The 18,681-nt window shown below is 33.3% G+C and overlaps 1 protein-coding gene across 1 annotated transcript in view; it reads left to right on the top strand.

Moving 5' to 3' along the window:
- Positions 1-303: 303 nt before the first annotated feature.
- Positions 304-18,681, top strand: part of PCOAH_00003180 (KIR protein) — a gene marked incomplete at both ends in the record, with an annotated part of 28,589 nt that continues 10,211 nt past the window's right edge. Inside the window, 12 exons of the mRNA XM_020057133.1 lie at positions 304-306; positions 470-1,144; positions 1,327-2,301; positions 2,462-2,699; positions 4,144-4,154; positions 4,340-5,158; positions 6,938-7,798; positions 9,885-10,849; positions 10,932-10,995; positions 13,476-14,102; positions 14,349-14,514; positions 17,664-18,367. Coding sequence (XP_019912682.1) covers positions 304-306; positions 470-1,144; positions 1,327-2,301; positions 2,462-2,699; positions 4,144-4,154; positions 4,340-5,158; positions 6,938-7,798; positions 9,885-10,849; positions 10,932-10,995; positions 13,476-14,102; positions 14,349-14,514; positions 17,664-18,367 — 6,108 coding nt within the window. The remainder of the gene's footprint in view (positions 307-469; positions 1,145-1,326; positions 2,302-2,461; positions 2,700-4,143; positions 4,155-4,339; positions 5,159-6,937; positions 7,799-9,884; positions 10,850-10,931; positions 10,996-13,475; positions 14,103-14,348; positions 14,515-17,663; positions 18,368-18,681) is intronic.

Raw genomic sequence — 18,681 nt, 5'->3', positions numbered from 1 at the left:
CTTCTTCCCTCCGGCCCTTTGTGCTTCGTATTTTGCATTACACGTGGGTGGGTGCTCTTGTATTTTTGCCCTAGTTGTGTATGTATGATCCTTTGATATGCATGTATATGATACAGTTTAGAATATTGAAAAAAATATATTATATAGGGGAAGATAGAAATTTGATACTTCCCTATTAGTTACAATTCTCATAAAGCAAGCAGAATCCTCAAATATGTGTATTCTTCATGAATATATGAAGGGAACATTCTAAGATTAGTTTATTATGTATTCAATATAGATGTACACATATGCACATAAACCATGGTAAAAAGGGAATAATACAAAGTTCATTCCACTATTGGAAAGTATATACAGCGTAGCATACATACAATGTTTGGTGTGTTATATAATTAGGAGAATGTATGGATATGTGCAAACATATGCATATTCTTTATATTCATGGTATATTTTTTTTTTTTTTTTATAGGATGCATGTTTGAGTAGGTTACCTTCAGTGAAGGTTTATAAAGATTTCGACGTTTTGGGGGGACTGTCGACCGATGAACCCCTGGCCGCTATGCTCGTAAATGATGTACTGCTGGCATTGCAGCCATACTCACAGAGCGATGGTTGTGCAAAGAAGATTGGCTATGCTTGGTACCATGGAGTAGAAAAAAAGCAAGGGAGATCATTGCTCGATGATAAGTATTGCGGTGCATTATATTTTTGGATAGGGGAACAGGTCTTTAAGGAATTAAAAGGGCAGAATAGTCAATTTCAGAATGTTATGGAAAAGGTTTATAAAGCATTAAAGTCATCCTGTTCTAATATAACATATAATAAACTGTACAGTAGGAACAATGAAAGCGATTTTAAAAAGAGAAAAACCATCTTTGACTACTGGAACAACCATGAAACTATAAAAAATTACTTAGCGGAAGGCAAAGGCTCCTGTGGGGGAAAATATTACAATTATCTGGACAAAATTGGCAATGACTATAATAATATGAATTCACATTGCGCAAGTCACACAGATGATGAGTTCTGTAAAAAAATTAATGATATATTTGTTGGTGACAACAACAATCCAAACGAAGTGAAGTCAAAATGTTTATCTAAACATAAGAACAATTTTACATCCTTGTCAGACGTGGCAGAAGAAGTGGCCGTTAGTTTATATATATATATATATGTTCCAAGTGCATGTGCAAAATAAACGGTTTAATAAGACGCATACATATATATATACAAACATACATATATATGTATATGTAAGGGGGCACATAGGAGTGTGTCCACATATATATTCTATATATTTTTCTCCTTTAATTACACATTTTGTAGGGTGAAGATTCAAAGAAATTACCTTCAGAACAAGCATATGATCTATTAGATGGAGGTCCATGGTGTAGTGTACTTCATGGGGTACAGAAGCAGAATGAGGAGCAAACCATAAAGGGGGAGCTGGAAAAAATATTGAATGAGTACACGGACATTCCTAATAATAAGAATGGAGACGTGGCTAATGAAATTCTACAAAACTACTGTTACGCATGTTGGATGAGGGAACAATTGGAGTCGAAATCGCAGCCCGATAATGATACACCTTGTTACTTTTTGTTCTTCTGGATATTTAATGAAATAAAGGACAAATTGAAGAGAGTTGGAACTTTTCATAAAGCCATGAACGCTATTTACGCAGTACTGCAGACATTCTCTTGGAATGGTATAAGCAAAAACAGGAATAAGTGCACTAATATATACCCTCATATTATGGAATCTTTCTGCCAAGTGCTTAAAAAATTTTTTGATTACGAATATAACATTAAAGCTATAGAGAAGAAACCGGAGTGTAATAAATATTTCAGTTCACAGTACACCAAAGATCGTGCGAATGCGGATGAAGGATATAAATTGTCATGTAGTCTTTGTAACGATGGTACGAGTGAATATTGTAATGAATTTAAAGGGAAATATATAAGCACTGGGAAGTGCACCCCCATACCGAAACTACCGGCACTGACGTGTCCAGTCAGACCACCTGTAGCAGTCAAACCTGCTACTGCAGCAAAACCCGTTGCTGCTAAACCTGCAGCCACTGGAACTTGCAATCCAAGTTCCTCGGGGCATGGTTCTGTTTGCGGAGACAACGTCGTAGATGGTTTCTACGGTGGAGAAGGAAAGGGAGGAAGTGACGGTGGTGGTAGTCATAGAAAAGAAGGGGAAGAAGGTGATGATGGTGTGGGTGGTATCGTGCCTGGTGTTTCTGGTGGACTTGCTGCGATAGGATTACCAACAATCATGCTCCTCTTATATAAAGTAATGGTGCCTCAATATATTTAAAATATATAAATAATGTAATGTATTAATATTTTCTTCCTTTGGAAAATAAGTGTTAATATATATGTTATTTATATATGTGCTGTATGTACTTCTTTTTTGTCCTTCCCCTTCGTTTTCTTCCCTTATCAATTTTCAGTACACTTCCCTACCTCTTTTGCTTCGTAACAAATTTGGAGAAAGTAACAGTGAAGGAAGAAAAAGAAGGAAAAGGTCAAACCTACAACACGATATTGATGACACATTAACAGAGTACGGTTCTACGGACTATTCAAATTCCGATCTAACGGACGATTCTTCTTCTTTATACACTACTACAACTACCACACGATCATCATCCAACAGAACGAACAGACGAAGGAAGAATATTAATTATGGTAGAATGTAATGGAACATCGTATGTGGGACATCACATGTAGATCCCCTAGAAGTAAGGAAGGGGATTTACATGTGTGTATGTATATATATATATAATGAATACATAGAACACAGAGAACACACAAAATTTTTTTTTTTTTTTTGGTAATATATTTCCCTTTCATTCATTTACATTTCCATTCCTTGCCTTACCTATTTCATTTAAGCATATGCCCCTTCATTACATTTTGATGAACATGCACATGTTAAAAATTAGAAATAGGAGTGCTTTCTGCGCACATACATAAATATGAACTACACAATACGTACACTTGGAACTATTAATAATCCATTTTTTTGAAATAACAAAACAAAACCTAAAATAACAAAGAAAAACATAGAATAATAACCGAAGATAGAATAATAACCAAACATAAAATAACCGACATAAATAGCACATAGATAAAATAACACCCACACAAATAACACCCACACAAATAACACCCACACAAATAACACCCACACAAATAACACCCACATAAAATAACACCCACATAAAATAACACCCACCAAACATATACATAAAATAACACCAACCACACAAAAAACACATATAGCACATATAAAAATAAAACCTACATAGATAAAATAATACCCACAACACATATAGATATAAAAATAACACTCACATATAAATTAACCGTTTAAATGAAAATGTCTGCTGTAGGAAAAACTCACGCTTCCTCATTAAATATATATATATAAATGTACACATGTATTAAAAAAAAGATAGGGGAGGAACTAGGAAAAAAGGATGCTCCACATACATATGCAAACTATACCATATTTCTACTAACAATATATTTTTTTAATGAACAACCACTCCTGAAATAAAAATAAAACATATAAATGAATCAGTTGTACACGCTCAAAATTGTACATTTAAAAAAAAAAGAAAAAATTACGCTCCCTTCTATATGTATACATAACAATTAAATGGTATGAGAAGTAGTATAACGCTTTAAACTATTACCTATCATATAATATAATAGAATATATTAGGAAATAATGTATGGCGGAGTGATAAAATTTTTGAATATTTTTTTTTTTCGTCGTATATATTTTTAGTACACTACACTTTGTTCGTACTTTTTTTGGTTAAGTGAAATAATTTTCATAATGATCTTGATGAACATGCACATGAATACATACATACATAAATAAATATAGTGTGTTGTTATTTTTATTTTGATAAATTAGAAGGAATGTGTATACTAATTGCAAGGAAGAACATGAGAAATAGTGATGTTCGTTTATGATTAATCAAAGAAAAGGAAGAAGTGTACATATTTGAACAAAAATAAAGAAGAAGAAGAGGAGAAAAAATATACCCTTAGATATAAATTCACTATACATAAAAAAATGTACACATGTGAACCATGTCACCAAAACCGTCAAAAGCAGCAGAACTGACGGTAAAAACACTGCATATATTCAATTCTTCTTCCTTTATTCAAAGGAATAATTGAATAATTCCAATAATATGTGTGTGCATATAATACATTGTCTATGGTACAATAAGTTAAAAAGTGGAGTTATACATTAACAACATTCCATTTATATATATACTACATGCTGCATGTCAATTCCATTTTTGTAGGTGGATGATTTGAATCTATTACCCTCACAGAAGAAATATGCCGAATTTAACACAGGATGGAGGAGTTCTTATAGCGGATTCTGTAATTCGTCTGTAGATGTGAAACCTAAAATAAAGAGTACATTATCCGCATATCAGGGTCATGATCAATATGCAGAACAAATTGTAAATATCTATTGTTATGCGTCCACCATGGATAGCAACAATCCCTATGGTACATGGTGTCAATATTTTTATTTTTGGCTAGGACATTTATTAATTAACACATTAAGAGTTGACTCATATGTGAACACTATGGACAGAATCTATGGGGACCTCAAAGGAGTTTTAAATGGGAAGAAGTGTGCACTTATGTACAATAATATTAGCAAAGATATTTTCCCCCAAGTGAAAATACATTTCGACTACGAACAGGACTACCCAACCTTACAATCCCAATTAGGAACTGATGGTAAAAAGTCTTGTAATGATGAATATAACCAACACTTAGATGCCATTAAGGAAGCATGCAAAAATGTTACCGCAGATTGCACAACGGGGACAGGGAAGAATGCTAGTGGACAATATTGTGGCAAGTTCAATGCAAAGAAAGGGAATGATGGAGATTACTGTAAAAATGAGATTCTGCAGAAATTACACTGTGAGGAAGTAACTGTACCACCAACTGAAGGGGAAACTGTGCATGTTGTGTTTAGCCAAGGTTCCTCTATGGGAGGGGGAGATGGTGGCAGCTCCACCACCAGCACTGGTACAGTTGTTTCTTCCACACTAGGCACCGCATTAGTAGGACTGCTCGCCATCACATTTTTTCTATATAAGGTAAAAGTTACAATTTTTTTTTTAAAAAAAATATAAGAACAACATAACTAATATGTGCACACACACACACGGACACACACCATCCATTCTTTTTTTTATATATGAACAAACAAATATATAGCATAGGCTGTACAATGTACATATGTGGCTCTATGTCTACATGCATATGTTATATATATATATATATATATACTTATGTATATATATGTGTATATGTACATACAGACGCAAGCATACATATACATATTTTTATACTCCCCTTCCTTCTTTTTCTTTCTTTTCTTTTATTTCCATTCTTAGTATACCAATTTATTCTCTGGAATACGTAACAACACCCTCTTTGGTGGAAGTAACAATAGCAGTAGAAGTATAAAAAAAAGATCATCCACCAAACATAACTTCGAAACGTTAACGGAGGATGACTCTTCCACAATATACTCGATCGACACTTATACAGACTTGTCAGAAGCAGAAGATCATTCTACCATATATAATGGACGGCGATCAACATCACCACCACAATCACTTGCCCGAAGAGGGGCAAATAATAGAGAACGAAGAACCAATATACGTTATCATCCCTAGGTAAAAAAAAAAGGTTTCCCACCTCCATTCCCACCTCGTTTAGGAAGCATTAATGGCCCTTCAGTTCATAGAGTGTGTAAAAGGGAAAGAAGCAAAATGACCTTTCCTTCTTTCCTACTTTGCTTTTTTTTTTTTTTCATTTGTTTCTTTTTTTTCATTGTTTGTTTTATTTTCATTACTTTCTTTCTTTTTTTCCTCTTTTTCTTTTTTCTTTTTACTCTTCCTTTTATATTCTTTTAAGAAAAAAGAAAGAGGAAAGAAAAATTAGAAATATTAAAAAAATAATAATAAAAAAAAAAATGAAAAAAATAAAGTAGAGAATAAGAACAAAAATTAGAAGGAATACATTAATATATATGTATGAAATGTACTCTGTATTGCACCTAATGGAGGGAAGGAGCAGCTCAAGTAGTACATATTATATATATGAATGAGTTATTTATAATACCTTCATTAAAAGAAGAAATAGGGAGAAAAAAAATTACTTTCCTTTCCATTTTGAACAATAATTTGAGGAATGAATAAATAATCATATAATATTACGAATGAACAGTTACAATTCAATAATATATGTATAAAGAATGTATATACGCAAGGAATTTGAATTATCGTCCCGTTACCCTCCTCCTTTCCATTGTTCTGTTATTTCTGCATTTAATATATATACATAATAATAATGTGATTCATACATGCGATGAATCAACACCTTTTTGAATATTAAGAAATGTGCAATATTAAGAAATGCACAATATGAAATGAATAAGTATGCACGTTGTGCAAAAAAGGATGATGGGAAGGAAGAAGAAAGTAAAAGCTTAATATGTGCTTGTTTTTTCTATAATCATTATAAGGAACAAAGGAAAAATGTTCACCGGCATAAAAACGTTCCCATATGCATATATGTATATATTCCTTATAAATGAACAGGAAACACGTTCCAAAATAAGTTCATTATATATAAAGGAGCATACATACACACATATAAACCATGTCATCACAAGTAAGGGAAAGAAGAAAAATTTTTTAAATTGTCCCTCTTATGTCCGTTTAAAATATTCCATGTATATATAATGTACTCCCGAATGCCCCGTATAATAGGAAAAAGTCAAAGGGGAAAACATAGAAATGTACACATATACACATATATTCCACACATTCCACTCCTTCCATTGCCAATTTTATTCATGATTTCAGCTTCAGAAGGAATTACCTTCATGGAAGGAGTTTTATGATAAGTTCGAAAACGCTACTGAGTACACATGTAGTTCTAATGGTAAATTAGCAGATTTGGAGAAACCGTTGAGAGATGCTTTAAGTGGGTATCCCACAATTTCTCCCTTAACGGGAAAGATTGTAAAAGCTTATTGTTACACGAGTAAGAAGGAAGAAGAATATGCGTCCACAGGGGACAAGGCACAATACAAAGGTGCACCCTGTAAATTCTTTTACCACTGGATAGGGGAACAAGTCTTTAGTAGTACAGTGAAATATAGTGTAAGGGGCGCTTTAGATATAATTAACGATAAATTAAGTAGCATTGGAAATGGTCATGAGTGTAATTTTAATTACAAAGATATTGATAAGGACCCTCTCGAAGGGGGAAAGGACCTCTTCGGAAATAGGAAAAAAGTGTTTGATCATTACTATGACTATGAAGGTATAAAACAGTATTTACGCGGACGTGAATATGATTGTGCAAGGGAAAAAGAAGAGTACAAAGCGGACGTTGAGGAAGCATGTGAAGAAGTGAAACAATATTGCTCAGCTGGAGGGCAAGGTAAGAATAATAATGATCCATATTGTGACGAATTCACTGACAAGTATATACAGTACTGTGAGGATGAAAAGTTATCAGAATTGGAATGTGAATCAAATGCTCTAGTAGTGAGTGTTCAAGTTCAGCATACCCATGATCCTGCTGAGGAGAAGGGCTTTCAGGACATTCAAGCAGCACCTGCACCAACCTCCTCTGAAGGTAGCAATACTGCGGCTCCTATCATATCCTCTATAATCCCAATAGTTGGACTCCCTACCATCCTATTTTTTTTATATAAAGTAAGTACAACCATTATAAATTATAATTACAATTGCAGAAAAAATATATATATAATATAGGTTATAAATATTATTTCCATGAGCAGGAAATACGGAATAGACTATGTTGTACACTATATGCATTTATATATGTAGCCTATATATATATATAACCCATATATATATACACATACGCGTATATATATATATAATGCATGTCTATACCACCCTTCCCCTTACACTTCTTTTTTTTTTTTTTTTTAGTATAATCTTTTACCTTCATGGTTCCACAACCAATTTGGAGGAAGGGGAGGTAGAAAGAAAAGATCATCCATTGAACGTCAACGCTTTGACGAAGACGCATTCACAGAAGACAACTCAACAACATATTCCACATTAGGTTCTACCGCAACAGAATATTCCACTTTGGGCTCAATAGATAATTCTACTTTATATAATGATGAGCAGCCACACAAAGAACGAAGGAGGGCAGCAAATAATAATGATAGAAGAGGGGGACAGCAACATCAGAGGCAAAGGAAACAAAATTCAAGGAATATTGCTTATCAAAACTCGAAGCATCGTATATAACACACCGTATATGTAACACCTATAAGGGGAAAGGGGAGGGAAGGAAGAAACGTGTTTCCTTTCCCTACTCCTTACGCATCCTACTAGTACTGTGTGGTCCCAATTTTTCCATATGTGTACATTCATTATTATTAGGGTTTTCATGTAAATATTCGCACATACATATATGTACCCTTATATTTTCATTCACACATATTCATAATATTTTTATCATGTAATAGAAACCAGTGTGTGTGCACATTGTTCAACTTTTCATAAAATGTTATTTCATACCACATTAAAATTATTCCTCAAATTAACCTTAATTTTGTAACATTTCCTAAATACGTTGCTAAATATAATAAAAGGTGCCAAGAATTGAATTACAAGTACTTGATTTGTCCAATACTTTATTTTTTTTACGTTTATGGTATTCTTTAATATTCATATGCAAAAACTTTTAAAAAGTCAAAATTTCATGATTTTAATTCTTTTCCTTTTGGTAACAAAAGCAACACACACGCATCATACTGTTCCCCTTTTTTTCAATTCAAAGAGGTTCTCTATATCTACTTTACATTAATTGTACGCTCGACTGTTTATTTAAATTACATATTATTTAAAATAAGCATTCTCTTTCATGAAAAATAGAAAAGGAAAGGGGGAAAAATGGACTTCCTATTATTACATAATCATAGAATGAAAAGGAGAAGAAATGTATTTCTACACAGAGCAGCACTATTATGGGAGTAATGCATATATATATTATTTCCTTTAATTATAGTTGATGCAACTCTTTATATTTTATCCTTACTTATGTATTCAATAGATGAACATTATACTCACGGTGTATAAATAAATGTACGCACATATACAGAAGAAGGGACGCAAGTAGAAAGAAAATTTTGTACATGTATAAATTGTACATATATGTTAATAGCTCTTAATAACACTCCTTTTTAAAAAATAATAACAATAGTGGTTTAAAATAATAATAACACTTTGTTAACATTTTTGCCAGAAGAAAAGAAATTCCGTCCCCAACACCCCCCTCTTATTTTGCGAGCTCTTGCTTATTTGTTCCTACATTTTGTTAGCTTTAATTATATGTACATATGTAATGATTCTGATGTACATACATAGTGAGTTAAAATTTCTTAAAATTTGAAACCATGTGTATCATTAATGGAAGAAAAATAAAAATTCCTTGTGTAGCCGTTAGTTGTAGTTATTATGGAACAATTGAGATTTCCATATATTTTTGTTCTGTTTAAATATGCAAAGAATAAGTTTTAATTATAAATTCAAATTATATACACAACAAATGTATATGAGGAACAATGGCACCAGGGGGGACACCCGTACAGGTTGCTCTTCCCCTTCCTTTCAAAATAAATACATAAAAAATAATAAGAACATATAATATTCTCTATGTACATAATATAATAAAATACACAAAAAAAGAAATATATATATAAAGAAATACTCATACACATACATATATATTCCACCAACAATGCCAATTCCACATTTGTAGCAGGACCAGAATCACTGCAGTGAGGATAACTTACCCTCCAGAAGAGTATATAAAGCATTTGAACATAAGAATGGTGGCAAACATCAACATACATGTACGGAAATGAGCACCTGGACAACAGAAATAGAAAGAATTTTAGATAAGAAATTAAGTAATCAGTGGCAACATGAAGCAAGAAAATATGCAACAGAAATTGCCCAAGCTTGGTGTTTAATATGTACAATGAATAAAGAGAAGGAACAACAATTATGTACAAAAGTGTGTGACTTTTTTTACTTTTGGTTGGAACGTATGTTATCGGGAAAATTGCGTAGTTTATCTGCTAATGTTCAGGATATTATGAAGGAAATCTACAGCAAATTGGAGGGAAGCTCCAGCGGCAACCAATGTACTTATGAAACTATGCACAAAACTATTGGCGAGACACTTCTCCCTCAGAGGAAAAAAGTATTTGATTATTACCACGACTATAGAAATATATGGAAGGAATTGAAGGTTTGCACGTCTGATGATTCCTCTTGTACAGGGAAATATGACACTTACCTAAGTGAAGCTACTACAGCTTATAGTATGGTAAGTGCAAATTGTGGGAATGGGGAAGAAACAAATAATAATGATGACTTCTGTAAAAAATTTAAGGAAAAGTTCGACGGCAATGGTAATGATGGTAAAATTCCCAAACCAGGGGACTTGAAGTCTAAAGCTATGGCAGACCAGGAACCTCCATCCGACGACGAAGGGGACGAGGACGGAGCAAATCTGGTTAATTGCTTAACACAGTTGTCTTCAGTAGTTGCTGCATTACCACAGCATAAGGAAATTACAAAGGAAGTAACCTCTACAACTGTAGAAAATCCATCAACCTCCACCCCTACAATTGTTTCTTCCGCCGCTGCAGCATTAATAGGATTACCAACGGCTGCTTTCTTCTTATATAAAGTAAATACAACTGCAATTACCACTATGTATATATATGTGTATATATGTATGTGTAGATCTATAATGCACATTCTTTCCTCTTCCTCTTTCCCTTTTTTTTATTTTTAGTATAATCTTCTACCTTCTGGAATACATAACGCCTTTTTTGGAGGAGGAGAAAGGAACAACAACAGTAACAGAAGTAGAGGGCCCATTAAACATGATTTTGACACATTCACAGAAGACGATTCTTCCTCAATAGGAGGTTCAACAATAGAAAATACTTCCACAATAGCTGATTCTATAGCAGATTCTACGGATGTTTCTACCATATATAATGGTGAACGACCACCACTTAGAAGAACGGGAATAGGAAGAGCAAATACGGCACCAAATAGGCGAAATAATTTACATTATCATGCAACGTAATTCCCCTTCCTTCTTTCCACCTTCTTCTTTCCAAACAAATATAAGTAACCGTGCATTGTGTTCCTAAGTAGAAAGGACTATCTTACAATTATGTAATATGCGTAAACAGGGAAAGAAAATATTACACACCTATGAACACAACAGTTAAGGGGAAGGGTAAGATATATCGTACGAATGTGTAACATAATATATATTATGTTCCCAATAATAATGTTTCTAATAATAACAATCCTTTGCAAATAACCTAATTTGAGTATGCCAAAAAAATGAAAAAAAAAAAAAGAGGAGTCCATAGTACACACGCTCAAAAAAAATTTTCCCCTCATTTAAAATAGTATACTGTACACTACATATATATGTATGTTAACAATATGTTATTTTAAAATTTGAGTAATATATGTTCCCTAAAGGAAAGAACAATTCTTTTTTGATATATACTCATTCGAAGTCGTTATGAGGGGGACAAAATTCGCGCACATATATTTTGTGTGAATATATGTAAACAACAACACGCTCCTAACAATAAATTCGTTATATACACAACAAAAAAAATATGCAAAAAAGATGACAGGGGAGGTATGCTACTTAATATAGATACGCATATGCGTGCACGCATAATACATCACATTATATACATAATGTAATGAATGTAAATGTAAGAAAAATGCACGCACATGTAGGAAGTATATTCTATATTAAAAGAAAAATATAGAATAGCTCATATAAGATAGAATATATACACTTTCTGTATAAGAAAATCATACAGTATACTCATCACAGAGGAAGGAGTGAAGGAGTGGGGGAGTGAAGGTATGGGTTCCGGTTTTAGGGTTAAGGAAAGGACGTGAAGGTATGGGATCCGGTTTTAGGGTTAAGGAAAGGAAAAAGGAGTGAAGGAGTGAAAAAAAAAGGAGTGGGGGGGGGGGTGAAGGCTGTGGTCTAAGGAATAAGAAGGAAAGAAGGAAATAAAGAAAAAGGAAGGAATAATAAGGAAAAGAATAAGGAAGGAGTAAAAAGGAAAGAAGAAAAAGGAAGGAATAAGAAGGAAGGAAGAAAGAAGGGTCTAAGGAAGGAAGGGATAAGGAAAGAAGGAAAAAGAAGGAAGAAGAAGTAAAGAAGGAAGGGAGGAATAAGGAACAAAGGAATAAGATAGAATAAAAAAAGGAGGAAAGAAAGAAACAAAGGAAAGAAGGAATAAGAAATGAGGAAGGAAGGAAGGAAAGAAAGAGGAGGAGGAAGTTTGCTCACTCTTCTCAGAAAAATATATTTATATATTTAAAGAAAAAAAAGGAAGAAAAAATTACACAAAAATAAAACCTTTTGTAAAAGGAATAAATAAACATGTTGAATCTTCTCAATAAAAAAAGAAGTTGACCAAATAAAGTAAGAATAAAGTAGAGGTATTTCCAAAAAAAAGTCGTAATGTGGGAGGGAAGGAAATTTCTAACTTATATGGGTTATGTAAGAACTTGAACACACTTTCCTGTAATACAAAGGGTGAAAAATAAAAAATAATAAAAGAAAAATTAAAAAGAAGAAATAGAAGGGAAGGAAATAAATAAAAATAAAGGGAATACATTCATATGTAAAAGTACGATGTATACTGAAAAAGGGGAGAAGGAGTGTGGATTGCTTAACATGGTATAGCATTCATGTCGCATGAATGAGTTTTTTATGGTGTAATAATAAGAATACATGAATAAAAAAAAAATGAATTAAGGGGTTTTGCCACTTTTTTTCTTTCTTCCCCACGTTTCCATTCTGCTATTTCTCCCTTTTTTTTATTTATTTCAATCTCTGCTTTAATTCCATATATATGTGATAATTTTAGTGTATAAATATAAGGGAATATAATTGTTTTAAAAGAATTGAAGAGTTGCATAAATTAGGGGAAAAAATAGAAATTCCATATTCATAAACCATTACAGAGCGAACGAGTAAAAATCCTTTTATGTGCTTATTCTATATGAATACATATGTATACATAAATAGGAAGTAATAACATACAATTCTATAATGTAGATTCACCATATAAATATAAGAATATACACATATGAATCATGGCACCCGATCTGCAGGTATTGTATACTACACTCTCATTCATTTCCTATTCCAGTTGTACTTTGCCACTGCTTCGCACATATAATTTTTTATTTATACCTTCAGAGGTAAAAAAAATAAAATAAAATAAAATAAAAAGTAGTAAAATAAAAAAGTACATTCATGTTAATTCCATATTTATAGGGAATAGAAACACCTATTTTATATTCAGATTGGGTATATGATATGTTCAATAAAGGATGCGGTACGTGCGATCCTGATAATCGCATGGACTCGTTGGAGACCAAATTTCGAGATTCCGAAAAACTGAAGATATTAATGGATATAGTTAAATACGCCTGGTGTTTCGTATCCAAAATGAGGGAAACGAATATGGAAGATAATGATATATGCAACTTTTTTTATTATTGGTTGGGGGATAGGGTAAAGGAGAGCGTGGGGGAAGGGAATTTTTCAAGTTCCATGGATAATGTGTACGCTGCGCTGAAAGAAGTTCTTGATGGAAATGAATGTAACTGCAATCCCCTAAATCAGCATAGTAAGTGGGAAATTTTCGAGCAAGAGAAAAAAAAATTCGACTTGAAGCACAACTATGAACCAGAACCGACAAAATTACAGAGTTATTATGATTCTTGCGACAGCCAGTATCGGCAAGAAGATGGACGAAAAACTCCCCCTAATGTTCCTTCTGCTTCTGATGTGAAGAAACAATGTGCTAACAGCGGTGGAAGTGATCCTAATAGCTCATATTGTACCAAATTCTGGGAGAAATATAGCGATTACTGTAAAAAGGAAGCATCTTCTGGATTAGTATGTACACCACCACCTACAGCAAATTCAGCTGTGCCCACTATTGTTTCTTCTACACTAGGGGTAGTGGGATTACCAACAATCGTATTCCTCCTTTATAAAGTAATTACCACTATAGATGAATGAGCAAATAATAAAATTTATTAATATGTGTCTTCATTTAAAATGAATATAAAGGACACGACAATATGTTCTATACACATTCCTTTCCTTCCTTTTCACTTTTCTTCCCTTTTATTTATTCAGTATACTTCTTTATTCGATATGGTAAAGAATTCCTTCTTTGGGGACAGTAACAACATCACAAATAACAGGAACAGTAACAGTAGAAACAGGGGAAAAAGATCAATCAGATATGATTTTGACACTCTAACATCAACGGACGACACCTCTACTGGACGTTCAACAATAGGTTCATCATCCAATTTAACATCAGCTGATTCTAATACACTATATTCTGTTCCATATACTACACCACATTCCAGAGGAACAAGTAATAATAATAATGGAAGACAGCAACAACAGCAGAGACAACGCAAGAATATAAGTTATCATCCTAGGTAATGTAGGGTATCATCCCTAGATAAAATGTTTTTTCTCCCCAGGCGTAACTATAATGGCTGGCAATGGTGTGCGAATTATCGCAGTATTTATGCAAATGAAGGAAACAAATATATAAAATTTTAATGATTTTATAATGTATAATTTCAATTTTTCACATGAATGCATTTTTCATGAATTACACTGTTCACAAATTTACACATTCCATGCTAAGCATGGAATGTGCATAGCATAAATACTTAGTATGAGAGTGCTTAGCATGAAAAGTGCTCCTCTTTGAAGAGTGCGCACTTTATTCTGCTCTTCTTCATTTTTAATTAACATACATTATTTAAAATTTGTGAGCAAATTTTTTCATTATTAGACAAAATAAAAAAGAAGAAAAAAAAAAAAGAAAAAAAAAGAAGGAAAAAAATTCCACACTTAAAACATCGACGGCTTGATATATTTTTTTTCCTTGCTCTAACAATAATAAAAATTCTACTAATAAAACAACTATAATAAGGCAACTAATATAAAGCAACTATAATAAAACATCTATAATAAAGCAACTCAGTAGGACGACTACCAGTAGAACGACCACCAATAGGACACGAGCCCCACTATGGTTATGAGAATTACGAGTACCATCTTTTTTAAAAAGTGTCACTGAGTAAACGGAACTTATCGAAATAACAGCTTCCATAAGTCCGGGCAACTTTCAGTTCGTGGAACTTGTAGAGCAGAACGAACCAGAAATTGCCTTACTTGAATTTGCAAAATATAGAGCTAATAAATAAAGACCCACCATTACCAATATAACCAATAACAAAGTCCACCTCCTATTTTTGCGACAGGTACACTTTTTTAAAAATGTGTTAAATTTGTCCTTTAAGGTGGTATTTTTGTCCTTTAGGGTGTTATTCTTCCTTCTATGTGGTAAATTGCTCGGATCTACTTTTGGATTGAATTTTTTGTACTTTGATTTTTGAATATATTTTTTCCTAGATCTATAACAATAAAATGCTAATAATGCACCTAGCATAAGTAGCACTATGATTCCAACAATTGCATATGGCCACACCCAAGGACCTGCTGTTTCCGGAAATGAGGGGCACATTTTTTTTGCTGCTTCTGAAAATGGTACAAATAAATCAGCGTTACCTAATACATCTGAATTTATATAATATGGAATATGTACACAGACGGCTAAAATAGCTAATACGAGCAGTAGTAAACTTCTATGTTTCATTCCTCGACGACAATCATGATAAAATTTTTTGCACATTGTTCGACATTTGTCCTTAACACTTTTGTCCTTTTTTCGTTTCGTCTCATATGGTACATTATAATCACTTCTCTTTGCAGTTGTTCCATTATATGGCCCATTTGGAATAGGACTGTTTCTAAAGGGGTCTTTATAACTTCTACTATAAAGTTGATTTGGTAATTGTGTTCTTGTGCTAGATTCACCAGTTGTTATTGATGACCCTGTACTGCTCTCATCTGAGGAGTCATATGTGCTTAAGGCACGCACCTAAAAAAGTGTAAAGAAATGTGTGAATCCATCATTTTTTGGAGTGTATAAGTATTATTATACAAAATGAAAGGAAGGGGGGCGGGGGGGAAGGGAACTTCCCTTCCCTTTGCCCCCCCTTCCTTCTTCCTCCTTCCATCCTTCCTTCTAACCCTCCCCTCACACATTTTTTTCCCTCACTTAGCAAAAATAGAAGGAAAAAAAAAATTTTCTCCTTTCTCTTTCTAATATTAGTGCAGAAAGTGAAGAAAAAATTTTTTCAAACACAGTTAGAATCTGTATGTGTATGTGTGTGCGTCAAATATATTTTTTCTATAGAGATGTGTAGCAGTTCTTATCTTACGTAGTTGGGATGTTGTGCCTACTGGAAGTAAAATATCAAGCTGAATATGAGAAATTTTGTAGGAAAAGGTACCATTTTGTTCTCCTCTTTTATTTTGTTTGTATGTTTGTTTTTCTTTTTTCTTAAGGTAAAAAAAAAGGTATAAAAAGTAAAAAAAAATTTTCTTCTAATTTACATGAATAAGTTGTATGATTACTTTTCTTATTTTTTTTTTTATTAGGTAACATTAATAAGATAGATTGCGTTCGGCGTGCTTGCGATTAACTGCTTTATTGTAGGGGTGTGTATATAAGTATAGGTTTGTTTTAATTAAAAAATTCATATGAACAATAGTATTCTATATTTATAAATATATCTTAATTCAAAATAATAGAAAAAAAATTGATTTTAATGCATATTTATATGATTTAGAATTTAAGGTGGATAGTATTCTCTATAAAAAATTAATATACACACCCCTCCCACACTCATTCCCTCACAACCACACCCCCTCCCCCTCACAATTATATATATGTTGCTATCCCCACACCCCCCTCAATTATATGTGTCGCACATCTGACGATGTAATAAATGTGCATTACATATTTTTAGCGTTGAAATATTATATATGTATTTCTGCATGTTCGCACTCAAAAAAATTTTATTATTTTTATTTGGTTATAGTGGTAGATATAAAGTATTTAAAGAAAAAAAATGAATTATACCTTTCGTATAGGTGGAATGAATGGAATTCCTTTTTTTCAGGTGTAGGTGTGTTCAGGGGGTGTAAAGGGGGTCGAAGATGTGTGGTGTAGGGGGGATGGAATGAATGGAATTCTTTTTTCTTTAGGTGTATAGCGTTGTGTGTGTGGAGGGGATGTAAGAGTGGGGTGTAAAGGGATGGTGGGGTGGAAGGAAGGAAAGAAGAAAGGAAAGAACAGGAAAGGAAAGGTATAAGAAGGAAAGAAGGAAAAAAAGAAGGAAACGATGGATCTAAGGAAGGAAGGTACTTCATCGTGGAAGGAATACTACCTTCCTTAGGAAAGGGGAAGTGAAGGAAGGGAAACAACACAACTTTTCTAAAAATAAAGTTCCTATTACATATATATAAAACAACAACAGAAGAAGAAGAACAGAAAAATATATCTACACATACCATAAGGAATAATGGCACCCGATGACGATGTAATTCCATTACCCTCAGAAGAAATATACAAAGAATTCGATGGAAGGAATAGGAGTTGTACAGGAGTACGTGAGGGGCCGGAATGTAACCAGGCAGTGAGAACGAAAGTGTTGAACACCTTAAAGGTGTACGACAGGGAAGTACTAGGGAAAGATGAAACCTTAGCCAGTGGAATTGTACAGAACTACTATTATGCGTGTAGAAAGGACACAGGCAATCAGTCCGATAATGCACTTTGTTATTTTTTGTTCTTCTGGATTGGTGACAAAATAAAGGACAGATTGAAGACAAAAGGTACTTTTGGGAAGGGCATGGACGCTATTTACGCAGAATTGGGGAATTTCCCATGGGACAAGGGTATAAGCAAAAAAAGGGTGTGCACTAATATATATCCTAATATTATGGGATTTAAATGTGAAGCGCTTAAAAATTTTTTTGATTACAAATATAACATTAATGCTTTGCGGGAAAATTCGAATTGTAATGGATATGTCGGTACTTTAGAGCAAACCGCAATTAGCGGGAATGTTCAGAATATATATTCATGGTCATGTGGTATTTGTACGAGTGATGACATTGAGTATTGTAAAGACTTTAGGCAGAACCACAGCAACTGTAGTACTGAGCCACTACCAAAATTAACATGTACTCCACAGGCACCACCGATACCTCAACTTCCGGTATAAAAAAAAAAAAGAGAATAAAGGTGTTGGTAGGATGGAAGGAAGGTTGTGTTAGGTGGTTGGTGGAAGGAAGGAATAAGAAGGAAAGAAGAAAGAAAGGAGTGTCTAAGGAGGAGGAAGGGAAGAAAGGGTCTATGGAAGGAAGGGAAGGGGGGGAGAGTTGCCTACATTAGCTGCTGTTTCTATGTTCAAAAGTGGATACATACATGTATACATGTACACATACACATACTATTCATGTAATATTTGTACGTGCAATGTTAAAAGGACAAAATATGGAATACATATATGCATATATATCTACTCCCCTT

The sequence above is a fragment of the Plasmodium coatneyi genome, chromosome 2, assembly GCF_001680005.1.
Source record: "Plasmodium coatneyi strain Hackeri chromosome 2, complete sequence".
In the NCBI taxonomy this organism is placed as follows: Eukaryota; Apicomplexa; class Aconoidasida; order Haemosporida; family Plasmodiidae; genus Plasmodium; species Plasmodium coatneyi.
This window is presented reverse-complemented; position numbering and strand designations above follow the sequence as displayed.